This window comes from Echeneis naucrates, chromosome 11, assembly GCF_900963305.1.
Source record: "Echeneis naucrates chromosome 11, fEcheNa1.1, whole genome shotgun sequence".
Classification (NCBI taxonomy): domain Eukaryota; kingdom Metazoa; phylum Chordata; class Actinopteri; order Carangiformes; family Echeneidae; genus Echeneis; species Echeneis naucrates.
Window position 1 is genome coordinate 18,380,816 of NC_042521.1, and position 22,462 is coordinate 18,403,277.

The 22,462-nt window shown below is 39.1% G+C and overlaps 1 protein-coding gene across 3 annotated transcripts in view; it reads left to right on the forward strand.

Annotated features, from left to right (window-relative positions):
- Window positions 1-22,462, forward strand: part of LOC115050626 (retinoic acid receptor beta) — a 103,845-nt gene that overhangs the window by 38,811 nt on the left and 42,572 nt on the right. For 2 of the 3 annotated variants that reach the window (XM_029513554.1, XM_029513555.1), the window contains exons 1-2: window positions 87-319; window positions 15,794-15,942. In XM_029513554.1, coding sequence (XP_029369414.1) covers window positions 163-319; window positions 15,794-15,942 — 306 coding nt within the window. In that variant the 5' untranslated portion in view covers window positions 87-162. Of the gene's footprint in view, window positions 1-86; window positions 320-15,793; window positions 15,943-22,462 lie in introns of those variants that run through there. The other variant, XM_029513556.1, reaches the window with a different exon arrangement.

The following is a 22,462-nucleotide window of genomic DNA, read 5'->3' on the forward strand; positions in this document are numbered from 1 at the left end:
GAAGATGAGCGAAATCTAGCGCTCCGAGGAAAAAGGAGGAGGGGAGGAAGAGGAGGGGGTGGTGGTGGGGTTTGGTTAGTGGAATTTGATGGAGTTGTGCGCGCGTACCCCAGTGATTTTTGTCCTTAGCGCACAATACTAGTTGAACGACAAGCCGTCAACATGTTTGACTGCATGGACGTGCTGGCCGTGAGTCCCGGGCAGATGTTGGATTTCTACACGCCCAGCCCGTCCTCCTGCATGCTGCAGGAGAAGGCTCTGAAAGCCTGCATCAGCGGATTGGCGCACAGAGAGTGGCAGCACCGTCGGAGCGCACACTGTAGGTCCCAACTTCTCTTCCATCATCTCTTCTTCTTCTTGCTGTTGAGCCTCACTTGGACCTCTAAGTACTGGTGGCTCCCGCCACCATCCACATGACCCGTAACAAGCTGCTCCAGGGCTGATTATTATTATTGTCTGATTGGTGAACGTTGTGAAGAACCAAACAGCAGCCAGAGAATGTAAAAGTTTTAGGGGGACCCAAAAAATATGAGGAGGAGTATTTGGTATTTTAACAACAACAACAACAATAATAATAATTCAATCTACTGCCTCGACTGTCTGGATATTGCGTGGAGCAGCTTGTCTGAAATTAAAAGGTTAGATCATAGTTTTCTACTCTAGTGTTGGAGTAGAAAAGTCCTATTTCATGTCCCTCCATAAAACAGGAGCGATCGGAGCTGCATCCTGTGTGTTTGTGTGAGCCCAGAGAGCGCCGGGATGCAGGAATGCGCAGAGTAAACACAGGCGGCGTTTCCACACCTCCTCCGCGGCCGCAAATGACAGCGGGAGCGGCCGACGAGCCGCGACCTGCTCTCCCCTGACACCGAATCAGATAAACGACCCCGCGGGATTGTCAACAAGTTTAGCGGGGGGTGCTTTCGCATCATGTCAAAAATCTTGTGTTTTTTGATTGACTAATACTGATAGATGGGTGACAACTAGTTTCTGTCTAGACGAGTAAGTGAATGCCTGGAGGCAGTTGCGTTACTGCTTTATTGTTAGACCTGAAAATATAGGGCGAAAGGATTTGGAACATATAAGGCAATGAAGAACCTTATATCTTATTTGTAATAAGAATTAATATCATTATTATTATTAGGAGCAGAACAAATACTCGGGGGTTTAATTACCAGGTCAACTGTAATGTTGTTGAATTAAAATTCTTTAATTAAAGTGCATTAAAAGCCCTGACTGGAGCTTTTGCGTCAGTCTATTAGCTGCTATCATTTTCATTTTGAACATGTGCTAAAGAGGCACTTGTCAATGTTTGTTTTTCACTGTCACCCTGCTGCTTTTCTGTTATTTATCTTCATCTGATGACCGAGGGCCTCCTGCTGTCATTCCTCAGGAAGGGTTTGCTCAAGGGCACTCGGTCAAAAGCGGCTCTCCTCAGCTGAGAGAAAATGCAAAAAGTTAAAGCTGCCACCCTTAACTGGAGCTTCCTTAAGATGGCTGGCCCCACTTCTGCAGAAGAAGATGCTTTAGTAAGAAAACTGACTAACATGAGGTTACTGGTTGTTTTCTCATAAATAGATTTCCTTCTGAAGTTCCCTGAGTGTAACGTGGCATCTTTAAACGGACTGAGAGCAACAGTCCAACTCAGCTCTACAAAAAATTTAATTGTTATATGAGGAAAATATTGCAAGGAATTTCAACCAGCAAATGGCAAAAATAAATTTTACAATTAGCTGATAATCTGTTGAATCCAATTTTGTGTCAAATATGAAGTGGTAAAAGCACAGCAGTGAGTTTAGAGCATTTAATTTAATTCATCTATAAAGTTGGTTTAATGTTTATCATATGTTTTGACTAAATCTGAATTTGGTGAATATTGTTTATGAAATTAAGAGAAATGGGATTGAACTAGTGTAGAAGATGTTAACTTTCAATTTACCATTTACCATGTTTTCATATTAGCATCCAATTTTAAGACAAGATTTAATTAAAAACAGAGCTGAAGTTTTCTCTGTGCACTCATCACCAAAGAACAATCTATCCATTCAATAAATGTGGTTTCTCAGTTGGAATCATCTTTTATTCTCATGTCATTTTGTGAAAGCCCAAATGCTGATTTTATCACAAAGTTCAGTTATTGTTATAACGGAAACAATGGTAATTTTTATGCACATATACCAGGTATCATTTTAAAATTTCCTATCTTTTGATTAATTGTACCTTTTTCAGTGCATCAAAGCTTTTTTTTATTAACTCAAGTACAAATATCACTGATAACACTTTACTTTAAAATACTTTCATTTAAAATATCTTTAATCACATATAAATAGACTTACCGTCAGATTAGTTTTCAATAAACCCCTGAGGGCACAGTTTATTTGGATAAAGTACAAATTATAACAAAATAACGATTAAATTCAATCCTGTAATATTTAGGTATTGGACACATTTGCCTAATATGAAACATTGAATGGGTTTGTAATATTTAAAACTATGTGAAGTCATTTCAGACTGCTGAGGTGTAAATATCTGCTCCTGTTAAAAGCGGCCGGAGCAGATATTCTGTGACAGGGCTCGTAGCCAGGAGTTAACAATACTGAAGTCAAGTGCAATCATCCATCCACATAAAATTATAACCGGGCGCAAAGATGAAGGAAACTTTTTAATCTCTTTTTTCCTTTCACTGTATTTACATCAATGTCAAAATGCTGCTGCCTCCATGAATGGAAGAAAATCCTGCTGTTGAGTTTGGCACTTATTTACTGAAACAGATGAAACTGATCATGTGATTGTAACACATGAAACATCCTGAAATCCTGCTGCAACAAAACCACCATATGCATGATTTTACTTTTATAAGGTGAAAGTCCCCCCAGGTTGGTAAAAAAGCTGCATGACTTTTTCTGCACATTTTACTACACAGTACTGACAGTAAAATTCAATTAGTTGCATATATTAACTCTGTATACTCTCTCATGGGATTTAAAGTGGTTGTTGGTACTGTTTTTTGTAAGGTAGTCATGTGTAGTGTAGGTAGTGTGTTACCTTGTGGCAGAGTCTCACTCTGGAGAAGGAAGCGGGAGCACTGGTACAAACAATGAGTGATGGGCTGCCTTGGATGGGGAAAGCAGAAAAAAAAAGCCATTTTGGCCACATTAACTGGCCAACTGACAAATAAAAAAAGAAATGTTTTGAAGCAGCTGAAAATTGCATTTTGAATGCTTTCCTTGCTTTATGTTGCAGCTGAGCAGTCCTTCATTTGTCAAATGAATGCGACGTAAGTGGAGAAAATTTCTGTTACAAAGATGTGAAACCAAGAAAAAGGGCATGATCAAGCAGTTAGAATATTCAATGCATACTCGAGTGTATTCTTGAAATTTTCTTTTTTTTTTTTTTTTTGGTTTTTTGAGGCGAGTACTTTTAAGGGGATATGATTTTTTTTCTGCAGAACTCATCCACAGACTCCATGCAGTACTTCTCCAGCAAGTGTGCTTGTCTGTTAAAGGGACAACCTGAATCTAGTGCAGATATTGCAATGACAACCCTGAACTTTCACTTAAACAGAATGCTTAGTTTGCATGGGTTAACCAACCCTTTCTATTACCCATTAAATTAAAGAAACAACACACTGAGCTGTGTTTGATTTTCCTTGCAATTAGACAATCAGCGCCCTTTAACACGTAACTGGCCTTTGAGATAGATCTCATGAAGCAGTATATGGGACAGAAGAAGAAACCATTGATTTCCCTCTTTCTCACAACAAACGCGCCGTCCACTTGTAAAGCTGTGCGTTGGCCTTTAGCGCTGTCAGACAATACACGGCTGACCTTTTCCTGTTTGAATAAGGAACTGTTTAAATTCGACTTTGATTTGAGAAAGCCTCTCCCAGGGTCAATGAAATGTTGGTTTATTAATTTATTTATTCAGGATAATGGAAACCTCCTGGGTGTTAATTAGCCACATTGACAAAGAGCCGACCATTAATGCACTTCCTCTTCCAGTTTAGATGTTAATTAAGAATGATCAAGGACCTCCTTTAAACAGATGAAGTGGGCTTTGCAGCTGAGGAATCGTAGCATATGATACATACACTGTGTAAATAAAAATTAATTTGTAAATAAGGGCTTTAAGTCATTTTTTGAAAAAACAAACCCAGAAATGATCAGAGAAGGTGTGATGATGAGTTGATCCTCTACAAACACTGCTGCTGGTGTCACTTAAAAAGAAAGTGTGATGTCCCAGTGTGATGTGCATTGTATAGTGGATGGTATGGGATAATTGGTGCCTTTTTGTCTTCAAGGCTTAAGCGCCTCTGATGTGGACATGAAAGGCTATTAGCACAGCTTGAACACCAAGCTAATTTAGTGGGCATGTTAAATGAAAGGTGGATGGGGGAAAATAAAAAGCCTCATACAAAAGTGAAATGAAAGCAGAGTTGGATGATGCCAGGCATGGTTAATTGTCCTGATTAGGACAGTGTTAGGCTCCCACTAGGGTTAAACTGATACTGTCTATCGGCAGTGAAACTGGTCTTTTGATAACAATCAAAATGTCATACATAGCAGCCTCAACTGCTCGAGGCTGCAGCTCAACCACAGCAGCAGGAACAGCACATTTTCACGTCTAATATCTTTAAGAGCAATTAATTTCATAGTCTCTCAAATCATAGCTGGAGCCTTTGGAAACAGTAAAATATCTTTTAATGTGAATCCAGTTGAAAATCGTGTCCCCACATAAAAACTTTATTACTGTTTCAGAGGCTTCTTCAACCTCAAGAAAAAAGCAAGTAGGTTTTTCAGCGTGAACACAACTCGAGTTTAGCTGCAAAGAGCCAGACATGAAAAAGAGAAATATAAGATAAAAATAAAGAAATAACAAAATATAAATTGACACTGAATTGAAAAATTGGATCAAATAACAATTTGTTTAATTATAATAATCAAAATAGCAGTACTATATTTATATGTAATGTGTAAAAATTACTTCCCCAATATTAGTATTATTATCAAGATATTATGATATTATTACTATTTGAATTCACAGCTGATCAGCTGGCGTGACAGTAGTGTGCATTGATATACATTGGTATCTAAGGTTAACTTCAACTCGTGTTGGCATGTAATTAAAAAGGGACGAGAGTTTACTTGATTCGATGGGAGTGACAGCTAATGCAAAACACTTTGGAAGACTGGCAGTGTTTTTAATCAGGATCATCCGACAACATCACTGTCGTCAAACTGAAAAGCTTGGACAAGTTTCTGTTAATAATCTAGATGTTAAAATGAACATATGTGGCTTTGGCTATGCAGCTACTAATTCAAATGTTTTATTAAAAAAATCATATTGTTATAATTTTGGCATTTTTACAATTTTAATATGAGAATATGGGAACCTTGAAGGGTAGTGCGTCTGCAGCAACTATGGTTCGTTTCTGATCTTTTTGGACACATTTGATATTTATCAGATAATTGCAGCTCCTCTAATTCAGATGGTGCACTTGGCTTTGTAGACTACTTTAAATTGAGATAATATTTGAACACGTTTCCAGCGTTTAATCTCAATGTATTTTATACCTTTCTCTGGAGTCCTTGTAACAACAGGTAAGGGAATTCTCTGCTCTGATCGGCTGGCTGTTTACAGTGAGTGATTTAATAGGAATATAGCAGATTTCATGTCAACACTCCAGAGAAACTAAGGCCAAGGCTGGATGCTTGCTCCTGGCGGGAATGAAAGTGGTGACTTTGTTGTGACATCTCAAAGTTCTTGAGGTCCTGACAGCTGGTGGTAAGGGTCAGTTTCTGAATATAGCCTCCAGACTGAGCATTTGTCTGTAGAATGAGACTATTGATACTTTGACTGTATATGGAACCTAGACCTGATTTCTAATCAAACAAGACATGGAGGCCTAACTTTAAACTAGATGGTTCTGTAATGAGTGATGATCTCAGCAACTGTGCACTGTTTGTTTTTTGTTTTAATTTTTGTTGTTGTTGGGTTGTTGCTTATTTTTTTGTTTGTTTGTTTTTTTGTGGCCAGTTGTTTGCCCTGACCATCCTCAAGCATCCAGTTTAGTTTTTTCAAACAGTTTTCTACTGAATATCAAAAAACAGCTCCATCTCAGACTGCTAGCCGACCTGCTCCGTGCTTTTAAGGCAGTGAATTTGTGCGGATTATAAAAGAAACCTCTCGCATTTTAGCAGGCTTATTCCTTTTTCTGTGTTCTTTCCCTGAGCTTTCCTGTCTATCATCTGCTTTTACGGCTGTCTTAGCCTCTCAGTCAGTTTTTATAAAAGCTTTGGCGTGGCTTGGACCTGTTTGGTGGGTAAAGTGAGGAAAGCTCCTCATCAACATTTGGTTTGACCTCAGTTCTGCACTCACCCTGGGGTTGCCATGAGGTCACGGAGGGGGATCAGATGGAAAGAATCGATGTGGGTTTGGTCAAATGACTTTTCAAAATCCAAGCACCAGTCATATAGTAATAAGTTTTCAGTTAATAATATGTAGAAATTAGGTCATGTATTGGCAGTTTGTTCTATAAAAGTAAAACTCCCACTTCTCTTCTCACCATCCTCCTTCATTTCCCCACCAGACATGAAGTTACACGACTGTTTGCTATTGTTTTTTCTTTCTTTCCCTGAGCATTTAAACTGCTTCTGGATGTCCCTTCCTCTAAGAACTGGAGAGCTGTGCAAAGCTGCTTCTAATTTGGTGTACTCTGGGTGAAGTCTGACTTGGCCTGCTGTTTGTGAGCTATGTGCTTGGCACATTTCTCCTGCAGAGAAAACCTGGAAGAATAACTTCCAGACTGCACAGAGCATCACCCGAGAGGAGGAAGAAGAGAAAGAAAAGAAGGTGGAGGAAAGGGACTGGATCCATTGAGTGCTATTCCTATTCCTATAATCCTCTTAGGCTATGCTCACTACTCCACATGCACAACACCGCATTTTTCTCTTTACTGCGAACCAAACACAATCACCCAGAGGAGCTTTAAGAAATTCCTCTGTTTCTATTCTTCTTTTGTCACTTTTTCCTCCTGTTTCTGGTGATCAGTTAAAATTTGTCAGCTTTAATTCAATCACTACAATTTATGGCTTTGGTGTTCAGTGGATGTTTAAATTAAAATTAAGCCTCTGATTTTAAATACACAGAAACACGGCGCTGTCCTAATTTCAAAATGTGGCATCATGGTGTTCAACTGCCTGTGTGCTGTGACAGACTTTGCTTGAGGTTCTTTGCCATCTGTTGTGTGGACCATGTAACTTAACATGTAACTGGTTTTCAGACTGGGGCAATTGGGTATTAGAATGCAGTTTGATTTTGGTGCTATTCTCCATATTACTTTGATATTATTTATTATTTATTATTATTATTTATTATGCCTACAGATCAAATACTATTTAAAGACCATTCCAGTCGTAAAATGACAAAAGTTTATTCAGAGTGAGTTGTTGTTCATCTTTGTCTGTCTCTGTATGTTGGCCCAATGGACCGGCGACCTGTCCAGGGTGTACTGGAACCAATCCCAGCTACCCAATGTGAGTGTGGATTGGCACCAGCACCCCCTGCGAGATGAATGAATGAATGGGTGAAATCAGCAGCAAGAGAACCCTTACTCTCCCCTAGGACAACTGCAGTAGTGAAGTAAGCATTAAAATAGTAATAAAGAAATAAGTTGCAGTTGTTTGTTTTTTCCTAATATAGATGAAGGGCAGTTTAGATGTTTTAGTAGTTGTTCTTCAGTATCCCTAGAGAATGCACTATTCACTATTGTAATAGCAATGTTTTAATTGAAAGATGTCACATGTAGCCACCACCTACAGCTACAATAATCTGCATGTTTACGTGACACCTAAAAAAATGAATTATTGCATCAGTCCGACCAAAACTGGACTTGTAAACATGTTAGCTCGACTGAAGTCGATTTTATAATTGTCGGACTAACAGACCCAGATAATGCGATTGAAAGTCGAGCTACTGCGGCATGTATACAGACAGTCAGACTGGAGCTGGAGGAGGTGATCTGCGCATGTGCTTCAGTTTTGCACCAAGCTATGACCCAGAAGTTGAACAGCATTTAAAGCATAAATGTAAATGTAGGAGGTCAGACAAAAGAATCCGGCTAACTGCTATGCGTCGAACATGGCAAAAACTTATATTTGGACGGATACAGATGCTAACTTGTTAGCCCACCAGTCTTTTTTTCTTTCTACCTCTGTTGTGGTCTGTGACGTCATGGGCCAGTCAGTAGTGGCCCACTCCCCACAAGTCAAAAGAGTGCATATTGTCACCTAACGTAGTGGAGGCAACATGATTTCAACAAATAAATCGATTTCACTCCCGTGCATGCACAATGAAATGGTTTTATCGAGCTACAACCATAGCTTGACTTAACTGTGCATGTAAACGTGCTGATTGTTTAGGCTACAAGAGGTTTAAAAAAATGATATATTAAGGCTGCATGTTTCTTTATTGACAAATATATAAATAATTATTTTTAACGTGTCCTTCCTCAACTCTACAGTGTGGGCTCGCCTCTTTCAGTTCATTGTTTCCATGGGTACATAAAGCCAGTTTTTCTCATCGGTGGACCTGGCCTGTTGTTACTTGACCTCCAAGAGAAGAAAGAGGAAATGTATAATTACACTGAGATGTTTTTTGTTTCTTCTGGGTATCAAAACTTCAGATAAAACACTCAAGTTAAAATATGGGCCCCTCACAAGTTCTTTAGCCTCACAAAAATAAAGCCTAAGGTGTTTCAAAATGTACTCTTTATCAACATTGTAAAACACTGCAAGCAATGACACATGAATGATAAAGTTAGACCATTGCAAAACCATGATGACAGGTCAAGTTGTCAGTCACAATGAACTGAACGATGCAAGTTGGTCAGTCTATATATCCTTTCATCCACTTCTGAGCGCATGCCTCACTCTGGCTGATATTTATCAGAGGCGCTGAATATCCGTACTGTCCTTCTGTCAGTGGAATCAGCCCCAGTGGACAAAGCAATCAAGGGTCTGTTTTCTTTAGACTTTCCCCTCATTCAAGCTGTAGCCTCCAGCAGGGAGTGTGTGCCTTCCTGTTTGACCCCTATAGCAGGTTCAGCCAAAGGCTACGGGCTGAGCAGCCATGGCAGCCACACATTTTTCTCTGCCTGCTCTTAAGCCAGGTTCGTCGTGTGTGCTTGTCTGTCACCAGTCTTTATTTCTCTAATAGAGCTTTCTGTGTATGTTAACATGCAGTCAAGTTGACTCAAAGTCTAATCATGCAGAAAATGGAAAAAGCCTCCCCAGCATCTGATACGGCCTATATACCAATGTACAGGTACCCTTTGGCCACCCCCCATGCACTCTTCCACACACATTCTGAGGGTTGTAATGCATCAAGGTTTATGCATCCCATCTGTCTGCAGGTGGTCATGCAGGCTCCCAGATGCAGCCATGGGTTTCAAATAGGCATTGGGCTGAATGGTTGGTGCTGCCTCTCCTCATTGTGGGACTATCCAGCTATCACAAATGATCTGGAGGGATATCAGTGGCAAAAGTTGTTTTTTGCTCCAGCAGTCATACATCCTCATCATCATCGAATGTGAAGACCTTGTTTCACTTATTGTATGTTCGATATGGGAGGCATTAGGTTCTCTGTGGAGAGAGGAGCTTCCATCTTTTATCCAAGTGATCATGAAATTAAATTGTGAAAATAGTTAAACACAGCCCGTTTACAATTCTATTAAATGAAATCTTAGTGTATGTGAAGAAAAAAGATTACACTAAAACAAAGGGAAATAGATAAAAGCTTCTTAAAGGTGAGAGACCTAGAAAGAGCATGGTCACTCTTTCTAGTAGGGCAAGTTGAACAACAAACTAGGACACCCATGCCTCACAATTGAACAATAAAACCTGAAATTTGAAAATCACTTCGAGTACAGAGAGCCAGCCAGGAGAGGCAGCCATCAGCCTAATGATCTCACACTGCTTCCTATTCTGTGCTGCTTCCCAATAGGACAGAGTAGGTTATATTTCTGTTTCTTTTCTTTTTTTTTTTTTCAGACCTGAATTTACCATAATGTGAGTAATTTCTCCATTTCCTTTTTGTGTAATAGTTAGCCATATCACACCGAATGTGTACTACTGTACACACATTCTCATTCATCTATCCGTTCCTGCTTATCTCTGAGGTCAAGCAGGGTCTGGAGCTTATCCCAGCTAACACTGGGCTGTAGGCGGGGTACAACCAAAACAGACTGCCAGTCAATTACAAGGTTGACACTAGAACAGCCAGTCTAGTTTATATGGTTGCCTTGCAATCCAAAACCTGCCACCTCCTTTGATCCTCGGAATGGATTTCATGATTAGAGCCTCAATATCCATCCATTTGCCCTAGAGATGTATTCATGGATGGTCCCCCTTTCCCCAGGGTGGATGAGGTCATCGGCTATGCTGTCAGACCATTCCTCAAGGGAACAGAGGATTTCCTCAAGCATACTGAAAATGCGTTTGATAAAGTAGAGATGCTTAGCCATCCATCTTTGGCCTGATGTCAAATTTCCAACTAAAAATCATCTTATGAAGGGCCAAACAGAGTAGAAGTTGCAGGGCCATTCTCTGGTCTGAGATTGGACTGGTACAGTAGTCATTGGAAGCAGGATCAGAGTTTACCCAAGTTCTTTACCCAAGCCTGTTTTAGTTCAGCTAAGGCTGCTCCCATTTGAGACATGTGAGTTCTTCATTGTCTTAAGAACATGTGCCTTGTATCAATACAAAATAGCTGTCGCCTCCAGCTTTAAGCAGCAGCTGGGAAACCTAGAGCAAGTATTCAGAATACCAGAAGACTATTGCTAAATGATGTAGAACATAAGATGATCTGAGGAGAGTTATTATCGCCTCTTCATCCAAGACATGGCATGTCACACTGAGCCGCATACCCTTTAGGGGGGGATACACCTTTTCACAGAGATTACAAGGTTACCCAAATGCTAGACACTGTTCTTATACCAGAGACAGTTATGAAACATTAATTTCCTGTAACTCTGTCAAGTGGGTTTGGTCTACCCACTGCTCTTCAAGGAGATTCTCTGAAGGTTCTTATGTTCATTCCAGTGACTGAAGTGAATGTGAGCACAGCTTATTTCACTCTATAGTTGCCAAATCCACCACATATCCCCCAAAAATTAATTTTCAAACAGAAAAATCTGGAATGATTCTGTATTGTTGTGTTGGAGGGCAGCATGCACAGCGGCATAGTGGCTGCAAACCTAGCGCTGTTGGGGTACAACAAGAAGGTCATGGGTTCAGTTCCCGGGCCTGGGTCCTTTTGTATGTGGAGTTTGGATGTTCTCCCCATGCCTGCGTGAGTTTCCTCCCACTGTCCAAAGAAATCATGTTTGGGTTAACTGTGTACTCTAAATTGTCTGTAGGTCTGAGTGTGCGTGTGAGTGGTTGTTGGTCTCTGTCTGTCTCTGTAAGTTGGTCCTGTGATGGACTGGTGACCTTTTCAGGGTGTACCCCGTCCTAGCCCAATGTTAGCATGGATTAGCTCCAGCACCCCCTGCGACCTGGAAGCGGACAAGCGATAGAAGATGAGTGAATGAATGAATAAATGAATTGTTGTACTGGGCAATGGCCAAGCCATGTGCAGCGACAGGTCAACTTTGATATAGCGCATCATTGTCGATGGATTTCATAATGATGAAATCATCTCCGAGTCTGATCAATGGACTGATGTCCCTGCTGGAGACAGGCACCATGACATACTTAGAAGCATTGGTCTATGATATAAATATGGACTGTGGTCACCTTAGCAGTGGCTTTGTCCTACCCTGACCGAGGTTGTTGAAGGCGTGAGGCCAAGATGTTTTTCCCCAGAATTCCATCTCATAGTTCAGTCGTAGTCGTATCCTGACCATATCTTGGCTTTAGCACTGCTTTCATTTATTTTCATGTGTTGATTGAGGAAGAAAACCTAGTAAAACCTAGTAAGTTTGGCTAATATATTGGATAATATATTGTAATGTTTGATTTCATTAAATGTATACCCTTTATGCTGATACTCAGTCTATCTGGACAGTGTCTACTGATGTGTAACTTTTGTATGACTTACATTACAAAATTCAGTAGCCTAAAGACTCCTCCATGTTAGATTGACTATGGCACAGGAGTTTGTATGCATGTAAAGTATAGCATTTAATTAATTTCACATTTGCATCACATGTGAATGCAAGATTGTGTATCTTTAAAATTGGAAGTTTCTTTAGAGAAACGAGTGCCGACTTGACCTTACCTACAGAAAAGTATTTGTTTGCAGACTGTAACTCTAAATCAGAAGCATAACTTGACGTTGTCCAAACATGACATTTCAGAGTTCCCCTCATGCCCCCCCGCCTCTTCCTTCAGGTCTCATGCAAGGATTATGACATGACGCTAAACCAGCCAAGGTTTAGGTCCCTGCAGCATATCCTGAATGGCTGATACACCATGTAGTATGCCAAAGTTAAAGTGCTTCTCAGTTTGGACTGAGAATGAGCTGCTGAGTTCCTTTTATATTTTTCCTATTTTCATAGTTAAAACTGTTAAGTTTTTAAGACATTTTAACTGTTTTCAGACTTTTTAATGTTTAGTGAAGAATTTTTAATCGTGAAAAAAAAAAAAATGAAACATAAATATGATCAAATACTGCCACAATACAAAGGAGCAGCTTGTTAGTTGTTGGACTTTATTAGATAATTATGAGAAAAAATATTAAATATCTGCCAAGCAAAAAAATTTTTGTCCAAATGTCATTTGTCTCCATTTACATCTGTATTAAACTTGAATTTAATAGTTTGTTTATTCATTGTCCTGACCCTGGAGCCAATCCCAGCTCACACTGGGTGAGGGCGGGTGACACTCTGGACAGGTCACCAGTCCATCACAGGGCCAATTTACAGAGACAGACAGAGACCAACAACCACTCACACTCACACCTACAGACAAACACAAGTCCCCAGTTAACCCAAACATGATGTGTTTGGATGGTGGGAAGAAACCGGAGTACCCGGAGGAAACCCACGCAGGCACAGCGGGAACATGCAAACTCCACACAGAAAGGCCCCAGGCCAGGAACTGAACCTGTGACATTCTGGCTGTGAGGCAACAGCACTAACCCCTATCCCACAAACTATTTGAACATGTGTTACCTTAAATTTTTCAGGTGTTCACAGATAGAGCTTTTTTTTTTTAACTAAGTTTTGATTAGATATGTATATTCACGGCAATTTTATTGATATTTTCACATTGTAAAAGTACAGGAAAATTATTAAATTAAGTAGGAATCATTCAATCATAATGATGTTATTTTTTCTGTGTCACTGTAGCATCTTAAGTGAAGGCAGATTGTTCGACAAGTGTGTCCATGTTTCTTATTCCTTTTACATCAGGGGGCTTTGTGTGCCAGACCCCTGGTTTGACTCAATTCTGGTGTCTCAACAAACATCTGCATGCACAAGCTGCCTTCGCCCCTGCCCTCTGCAGCAGGGGAAAGAAATCACTTGGTGCAAATGGAACAATGAGACGACAAACATCCGTCTCTGTCCTCTGCAACAAAACCAGCTCACACTGCAGGTTTGAGAGGAAACAACATGGCTAACTTTTCCTCCTGAAGTTATTTATTCTCAGATCCACTCAAAATTCAGACCAGCAAACTTTTCTAAATCCTGACGCAGCATCATTATGCCAACTTTATGTGAGTGTATGTACAGAGCTTGCAGAACTTTTAAGTGTTTGGTGCTGTCACAATTTTATGCCAAGTCACAGAGACTTTTCCTGAAGTCCAAAGTTCTCCTCAAACTCAGATAAGAATCCCAGATATATTTCAAAATCATCCCATTTTAATTAACCTTCTTGGCCATCTTACTTTCTCCTTACTTATTTCAGAGGCAACTGTTATCCTCACATACAGATTAGTTAAGTCTTCCCTCAAGTAACCAAAGTTGCTGAATGAAAAAACTGCATATTTGGCATAGGCAAAAAAGTCGCACAGGGAGAATGTAGTGGAATATTTGATTAAAGTGTCAGGTAATGCCATGCAAGGATGACAGTCAAGTAATTATGGGAGCTTGTCCCCTACCGTCAGTAATTGAGTTTACACTGATTGAGTACGGAAGAATGTAATCAAATCAGTAGAGATGCTGGAGAGACTGTTCTCCATTTTCTGTGTAGATAAGTTGTGTTCATGAGGGCAGGATCTGAGTCTCAGCACAGATACAAAGACTGCCACATTTTCTCAGCACAGTGCTTAGTTTGCAATGATTGTTTACCTCTATGTTGAAGTATCGTTATATGCATGTTTTGTATCTGAAAATTACAAACTACATGGACATCTCTTATTGAGACTGCTGTTTAATATTCACCCTGAATATTTCCTAGGTGACAGAAAATTTTGTAAGATTTCTCCTTCTGCATGTGACAGAAAGTGTTACCTTTCTGTGTGTGCAGTACCAACCATCAAAAAGATAAGAATCATACAGTCTCCAGAATTATTGTTTTTTAAGCAAATGTCAACCTTCTGTGTAGTCTGCCATTGAAGCAGGCAGTTTGGAATATGTCAGTTGCCATGTTGTTGGAAGAGTAGGGAAGGCTGGATGTGTTTTGCTCCAGTGTCTCCCATACATTGACTTATTTGCGGCGGCCTTTTTTTTTTAAATGTTATTTTTAAAAAAGATAACATGATGTTCCAGATGCATTTACTTTTTACTGTCTCTCTTGCTCTCTTGCTCTTACATGCACATGGTGCATTCCTCTGTGAAAAGTCCCTCCTCTCTGCGCACATCAGCCTAAACATACTGTTACCAGTATTTGATTTTGCCCTTGCCACGAGTTTTAACTGTTGGGATGTTTTTGTAAAGTTCTTTGGATGTACTTCAAATGCACAGTTGAAGTTTGAAATGGAAAGATTTTTTTGTATAAACATCTCAGACAAACACCCTCCAGAAGTGATGGATCCTCAGAAATTCCTAAAGAAAAAGAACAGAGTGTCTCTTCCAAACATTTTTGTTTTGATTGCATCAAAATAGCCTAAGGCTTGTATTTACTGTTACTCTTGTACTTTTAAACAAGCAATTTCATTAGTCTTCTTGTATCAAATGTACAATAATACTATTAATAACTAGAACTATGTACTACAAATATCTTATTATGCTTATACACAGTTGGTTCTTAACAGAGATTCAATATTCAATGTTCACAGATACTGACCTTCAGAATGCACTTCATAATTTTTCTTTTTACTACTGGGATTCACTCTTAAATGACTATTGTACTTTCGATGTCATAATTTCTGATACCTTGAATTTACTAATAACAACTTTGAAGTTTGAATTAAACATTGCTTAGACAGTTAAACCACTGAAATATTCTTTTTCATCTGTTTTTTTAATTTGTATAATATATTTTCATATAGGGAAGGGACTTATATGAGCCCCCGGCCTTCTTTCCTCCTTGCACAATTTACATATATGCTATATATTTATAGTGTGTACTCTGTACAGATCATTATGTAATGTAATTTGCTTATTGTGTGATGATGAAACCTTTTTACACTTTCCATTCAAAGACAAAACTTCACAAAGTTGCATTAGAAATATTAAACATCAAACTGCAACATTTTAACATTTTAATTGGAAACCCTGTCTGTTAATCACAACCAATAGCACCAAACCTAGCACTGCTAAATGTAAGATAAAGACTTTAGGACCTGGTTTTGTAGGTTTCATTTGAAAATCAGCTTCTCATCTTCCGCCTCTTGTTTCCATTTCCTGCAGCCATCGAAACACAGAGCACCAGCTCTGAGGAGCTCGTCCCCAGCCCACCGTCCCCACCACCCCCTCCGAGAGTCTACAAACCCTGCTTTGTCTGCCAGGACAAGTCCTCTGGATACCACTATGGTGTCAGTGCATGTGAGGGCTGCAAGGTAAGTACTCCTGCTACGTATGTCTCTGACTAGGTGATTTGCTGCTTTCTGTCTGTGACTCAAGGACAATGGACACTCAGATTTTAGCCGGACTGCTTATCATTGAGAGTGGTTTTTACGCAACTGCTGGTGTTTATTCACTATAGTATAGTATTTCACTATAGTAAATCCATTGAGGTAAATGGTTGTTTTAAACATCTATTTACTACTACATATATAATGGTGTGTGCAGTGTATTAATATCAAGATCCAACCACAGACACCAGAGAAATATAATACACACCTCTTAAGGAGCTAATAGTTGGGGTAGCAGTTGATTTTTCTTTTTGGCATCCTGTAGCACCTAGTAACATAACTCAGTGCAACTATTTTTGTCTATGTAGCCAGTCCAGTTAGCATTAGCCTCCAGCTTTGCATCAACATTGCTACTTACTTTGAACTTCTGGGAAGAAAGCAAGCAAATTAAATAATTTTGATGGAGGTACTAAAATTATGAAAGACTAGGTCTCTAAACCATAAGCTGAATGGGCCTTTGACAGTGCTGGGCCCCATAGATAGTTGTTCCTTTGGTAGCCTGGCATAATGGCTGAATAGTTTCCTCAAAGCAAGGAAAACTTGAATGGCCTTCCTGCGTTTGATTTTCCTCTTTTTTCTTTCCTCCTGTTTCAAGCAGCAGTTCCACTTGGAAATCTGAATTATACCCACATCTGACCTTTGAAACAATATGCTTTTACACTCCTTTTTATTTGGTTGATAATGCAAATTAAGGAATGAACTGAAAGCAGTCGAAGCTCAAGCCTCCTGTTTTGTTTGACATAGGAAACACAAGAGTCTCTTGACGCTTTTCCCTTTGATTCTTCCTCATTCTAATGGGTTCTTCATTTTGAAAATCCCATTTGTGCCATAGATGTGATCTTTTAGTTTACAATGAAACTAAGAAGCAGACACCAATACAGTGTGGTCCTAGCTGAAGTGGTGATTCTAAATTGCAGCCTAGTGGAAAATTGTCAATTCCAACATAAACATACTAAAATCATATTCAAGGAAGAATGTAAATGGTACTTAATTTGGTTATGTACTCTCTCCGAGGTCATCAATGAGTAATCATAGTGTTCTTTTGGAGTGTCTCATCATTTTCCTGTTTTTTTTTTTGTTTTTGTTTTTTTCCCAGTCTCCAGGTCTAAACAGAGCTGAACTGCAGGGCTGACGTATATACTGGCCACCGATGTCACTAGCAAGTGTGATTAATTCAGGTTACACCATTGTTGATTGGACTATAGATGGGTTTAGGTCATTTTGTTGTTGTTCCAATATCTGCCTTGCCAGCATTTCTTCTGTCTTCTGTCTTACCTATAGTGCTCTTGGCAGTTGTTGCCATGAAACTGCACACATTTTAGACATGAACAATACATAACAAGGACAGAGTGTAAGGAATTTTTCATGTATGATTTTACAAACCAAAAATCTTAATGTAGTTTTACATTTTCTCTCTGAAGACAGTGAGCATTTCTCTGCAGACTGAGCCCTTTAATACTTTCACTGTGTTAATGTACAGCTTAGACCTGATTTAGAATATACAGTTTGAAGGTTAACCTAGACTGTATGGACCTTTAATGCATTAATAAGATGCTCTGTGAACAACATTTAAAAACAAAAATATTAGCTGTTCACTAAACATTAAATATTTAAATTACTTAGTTAAGTATAATGCAGAATGCCATTAGAAAATATTATTAGAATACCACTTGGATACCCTAATGCCCTAATGGGTTGCCAACTGGTAGACCGTAGTCCAGGTGTGGACCCTGAAGCCAGAATATCCAGACCAAGGCCAATTTGTTGAGAATTACTGCACTTTGACTGGGCATTCCTATTTTGACCTGCACAGCATATTTAGCTTTTAAAGTACTAGTTTGTCATCTCATGTGATGCGCTCAGCCAATGAAAAGTGTGCATTCCCAAATCTGTCGGTCAGATGGGCTGGAAAGAAATGAGCCGAGAGCGACAGAGTCATAGTTGGAGAGCGGGAGTCAGTAATATGACAAGAATAATTATCTGCCAATAAATGCATGGAAGAAAAAGAAGCATTAGGAGTTTTACAGTGAAGTGAAGAGTTAACATATTGCTTAATGTTCCTCCTTCCCAAGAGCAGTTCAAACCCGTCTGTCTCTTATGTGGAGTGATAACAGAAAATACAGGAAACCATTTACTCTGGAACTGTTTAGGTAGTCCAATTGTAAAGATCTGTTGAGATTGTTGTAAATGTTTGACATTGTTAGCATGCCAAATGGACTTTAAAAAAAAGAAGAAAAAGGGAATGTGAAGCTATACTCAGAATCCTTACCATCCTAACCTTAAGTTTTTGATATGTATTGTATTTTTTGATGTGTCCCTGGTTTTACTTGAATTGAGAAAAGAGCATGTGTTTTATAGTAGCCTTGTTATGATTTAAAATCACTCAAGTTAAAAATTAAAACTGACAGAAAATATTGCTGAAATATTACTGAAATATACTTCCTGTGATTTAAAAGTAAGTTTTAACTTCACTTGAATATCACATAATAACATAGCAAAGGCAATTATTTGATAGACACACAAGATACACAAGGAAACCCCTCTGTATGAAATTTAAGGTGCAGGAACACACATGCATCACCACTGGACCTCTGCTCAAGGCCTTTTTATAGTGCTGGACCTTGTTGAATTTTACTTGAACACCCCTGTCCTAGGCCTTCCAGTTTTCACCCATGCATTCAGACTGCGAAGCAATGTTTGCTCTGCCCCGCTTCTATAATAGAACCATTGGTATGCCAGGAATCCTTTGGAGCTTTTGGCCCAGAGGGAGGTGCGTGATTACTTCACTCACCAGGCTCTGGGTCATACTGAGTTCTTTATGGACTCTCATGCCTGTTACAATACCTATAAAAAGTATTCACCCCCCTTGGATGCTTCAACCTTTTATGGCTTTTATAAACTAAAACATTTTCAATTTGGCTTTTTTGACACGAATATGCAAAAAAAACAAAACAACAACAACAACCCAAAACCTCTTTAATATCAAAAAATAAACACATTTTTACAAAATAATGTAAATTAATTAAAATTAAATAATGTAAAGTAAATGATCGCATAAGTATTCATCCCCTTCAGGTCAGTATTTAGTAAATGCACCTTTGTTTGCAATCACAGCACTGAGTCTGTATGGATGTCTCAATTAGTCTGGCACATCTGGAAACTGCAATTTTTTGCTGAATTCTTTACAAAATAGATAAAGCTCACATATTCTCAATTGGATTGAGGTCTGGACTTTGACTTGTCCACTCCAGAACATTCACCCTGTTTGGACCATTTCTGTATGTTTGGGGTCATCGTCTTGCTGGAAAGTAAATCTTCTCCCAAGTCGTAGTTCTCTTGCAGATTGAATCAGATTATCCACCAGGATTTGGCTATATTTTTCTGCATGCATGTTCCCCTCTACGTTTACAAGCCTTCCAAGACCTGATGCTGAGAAGCATCCCCAGAGCATTATATAGTCACCATCATGCTTGACAGTGGAGATGGTGTTTGTGGTTACGTGCAGTGTTTGGTGTTCACAAAACATAGCGTCTAGTCTGATGGCCAAGAAGCTCAATTTTTGTCTCATCAGACCAAAGAACTATCTTGCAATCGACCTTGGAGTCTCCCACATTACTGTAGGGCAAATTCCAAGCAATATTTGCTGTGAACATTTCTCATCGGTGGCTTTCTTTTTTTTTTTTTCAACACATACAGCTTCGGCTGTATGTGAACCTGGGAAACAGTTGTTGCATACAAAGTCTCTGAAGCTCTAAACTTCTTCATAGAGGTCATAGGTGTCTTGGTGGCCTCCCTCAACAGTCCTCTTCTTGGCCAATCATTCAGTTTGTGAGGGTGGCCAGCTCTAGGAAGATTTAGACAGGTGTCATACTTCTTCCATTTCTTAATTGAACTCTGTGGGATGCCCCGTAAGTTGGAAATTTTCTTGTAGCCATCTCATGTCTTATATTTTTCAATAATCTTTTTTTTGAGTTTCTTGGAGTATTATTTTCGCTTCATTTGCAATTGTAGCAGGAATACTGACTGGACCTCCCAGAGACAGGTGGTTTGACAAAACAATCACACATCAGCTGCACTCAAATTATGTCCATTTCACTAGGTTTTTCATTGTTGAATGATTTGATGAATATCTTCTATGGTGGTTGCAGTGGTTAGTTTGTTGGTAGTTGTCTCATAGCAAGAAGGTTCTTTGGTTGAGCCCTGGGCCCACAGGCTTGCTGTAGGGATTTTTCATGTTCTCCCTGCATGGGTTTCCTCTAGGTTCTCCAGCTTCCTGCTGTTTCTCTCTGTATGTCGGCCCTGGGGGCCCTGGACTGGCGAACATCACCCTCACCCTCACCAATGTCAGCTAGGATTAGCTCCAGTCCCACCACAACTCTGCGTGGATAATGGTACAATATCGATATAGATGGATGTTTAGATCAATAACTTCATTTTTTACGAACCCAATAATCTATAATCCTTCAAATTTTAAAGATAGTCTGTTTATAATTATAGAGCAACAAAGAAGTTGGAAGTTTTTAAATGATCAATTACTTCAGCTTCCAATTAATTATAGAGATGATTTCAGTTGTTTCCCTTTTCTATTGATGTATTACTCCAGCTTGTGATCAAGCCTAAACCAACAGGGAATAGCATCAGTTAGTGATGGTTATCAGACTTGTTTGACTACCTCTACTAGTTTGACTCCAGTTTAATTCAAACATAACTGAATCCCTCTGTGTTAGCCAGTAGCAGACTTTTTGTATGGACAGAGCTCATTTGAATTGTTAAAAATGGTGCATGGCATATGGGCCAACAGAAGCACATGCATATGCAACAGATGACAGTTTCATTTGTGTTGACCCAAAGTCAATGAAATTGCTCCAAAGTCGAGGCGGCCCTCACATTTAGTCACCCCTACACTTCCTGCCATTTGACATGTTTAACAACGTCCTTCTGAGAACTCCACAGAATGTCACAAGTTCTGCAGAATTACTCTAAACTGCAGTCTGATAAGGTACCGAAGCTTCATCTGCTATTTTTGCTGGAATGGACTCTGTAATTTTTAGTCCTGTGACAAACATAAAACAGCTGAATTGAGAATTAAGAACTAAGACTTCTACCTTTTCAGCATCAGTTCAATCGATTGCCAGAAAGGTAGTTCTGCTCCATTACAACATTTTTGTATATATATATATATGTATATATATAATATTATTTTTTATGTCACTTAACGTATATATATATATATATATATATACGTTAAGTGACATCTTAACAATGTTTTGCATAAGCCCTAAAATGTCGAGAGAGAAAGATGGTTTGAATCTCTGTGCATGTCATCAGTGCTGACAGGCCTTTGGGGATAAGACAAAACTTAAAGCCGTGAACACTCCTCCCCCTCTCTCCCTTACATGTTGGATCCTGCAATGTTGACACAGTGGGATTAGTTTGATGGAACTGGTTTGACAAGCGGGAGACCATAACCTCTGTGAATAAAACACAATTCTGAATGCTCACACTGCAAAGAGAAACACTTTTCTCTCTGAACCCACAGCCCTGGCTGCTCTCTCTCTTTTCCACCTCAGACCCATAGGCATGGCGTGAATGGAGGAATAAATCACCTGTATTCACCTACAAATCCACTTTGTAACCAAAGCAGAATTTAGAGATTTGGGGGCTTTTTTCACTATTCACAGACCTACTGGGGATCTGACACATAAATAATGTATTAAAAAATGCCTTTTCCACCTTCCCCACAGACAAAAAGTTGCTAGTACCTAAACTTGGGCTGGACTGGGCTATACAGAAATATTACATTTTGGATCAAAGCTATAGATAGCAGCAATCAAAATATAACTCCATAATTATAAACAGTATCTTCTGCACTGGACAGTTTCTTCTACTTCTTCTTCTTCTTTTTCTTATTACTATTATCATTATTGTTATTATTATCATCATCATCATCATAATGATTATTATTATACCTTTACAATTATAGCTGAATACAGATACAGTTGTGCATAACACAAAAGCCGTGTCAGTCTAATGATAAACTGTTGACATGAATCTCAAGTTTGTGAACACAATAACAATAATCTCACAGAAATATTGACATAACCACATTAACAAAATTTATATTTTTTTATTTTATAACTGTACTTAAATCTAAACTGTATTAATGGTCACATTTTTTTCAAGGTCCTGTAGAGACTCGGATCCTGTCTTCTGATTGGCATGTTGACTTGGTTGGCAGTTGGCTTTTAGAGAAAAGTCTGACAGACAAGGTATAAAGCAACATAGTTTTTGGTCCCAAATGCCACAAACATATCTTCTTGCAGAAAGTAAAAAACTAAAGTTAGACCCTATAGTAAACACCGGAGAAGTGTATAACATGGGGGCTTTAATGTGGTTTATGTAGCAAAGGTGAAGAGGGCAAATGGTTAAATTGTCTTCTTATGTT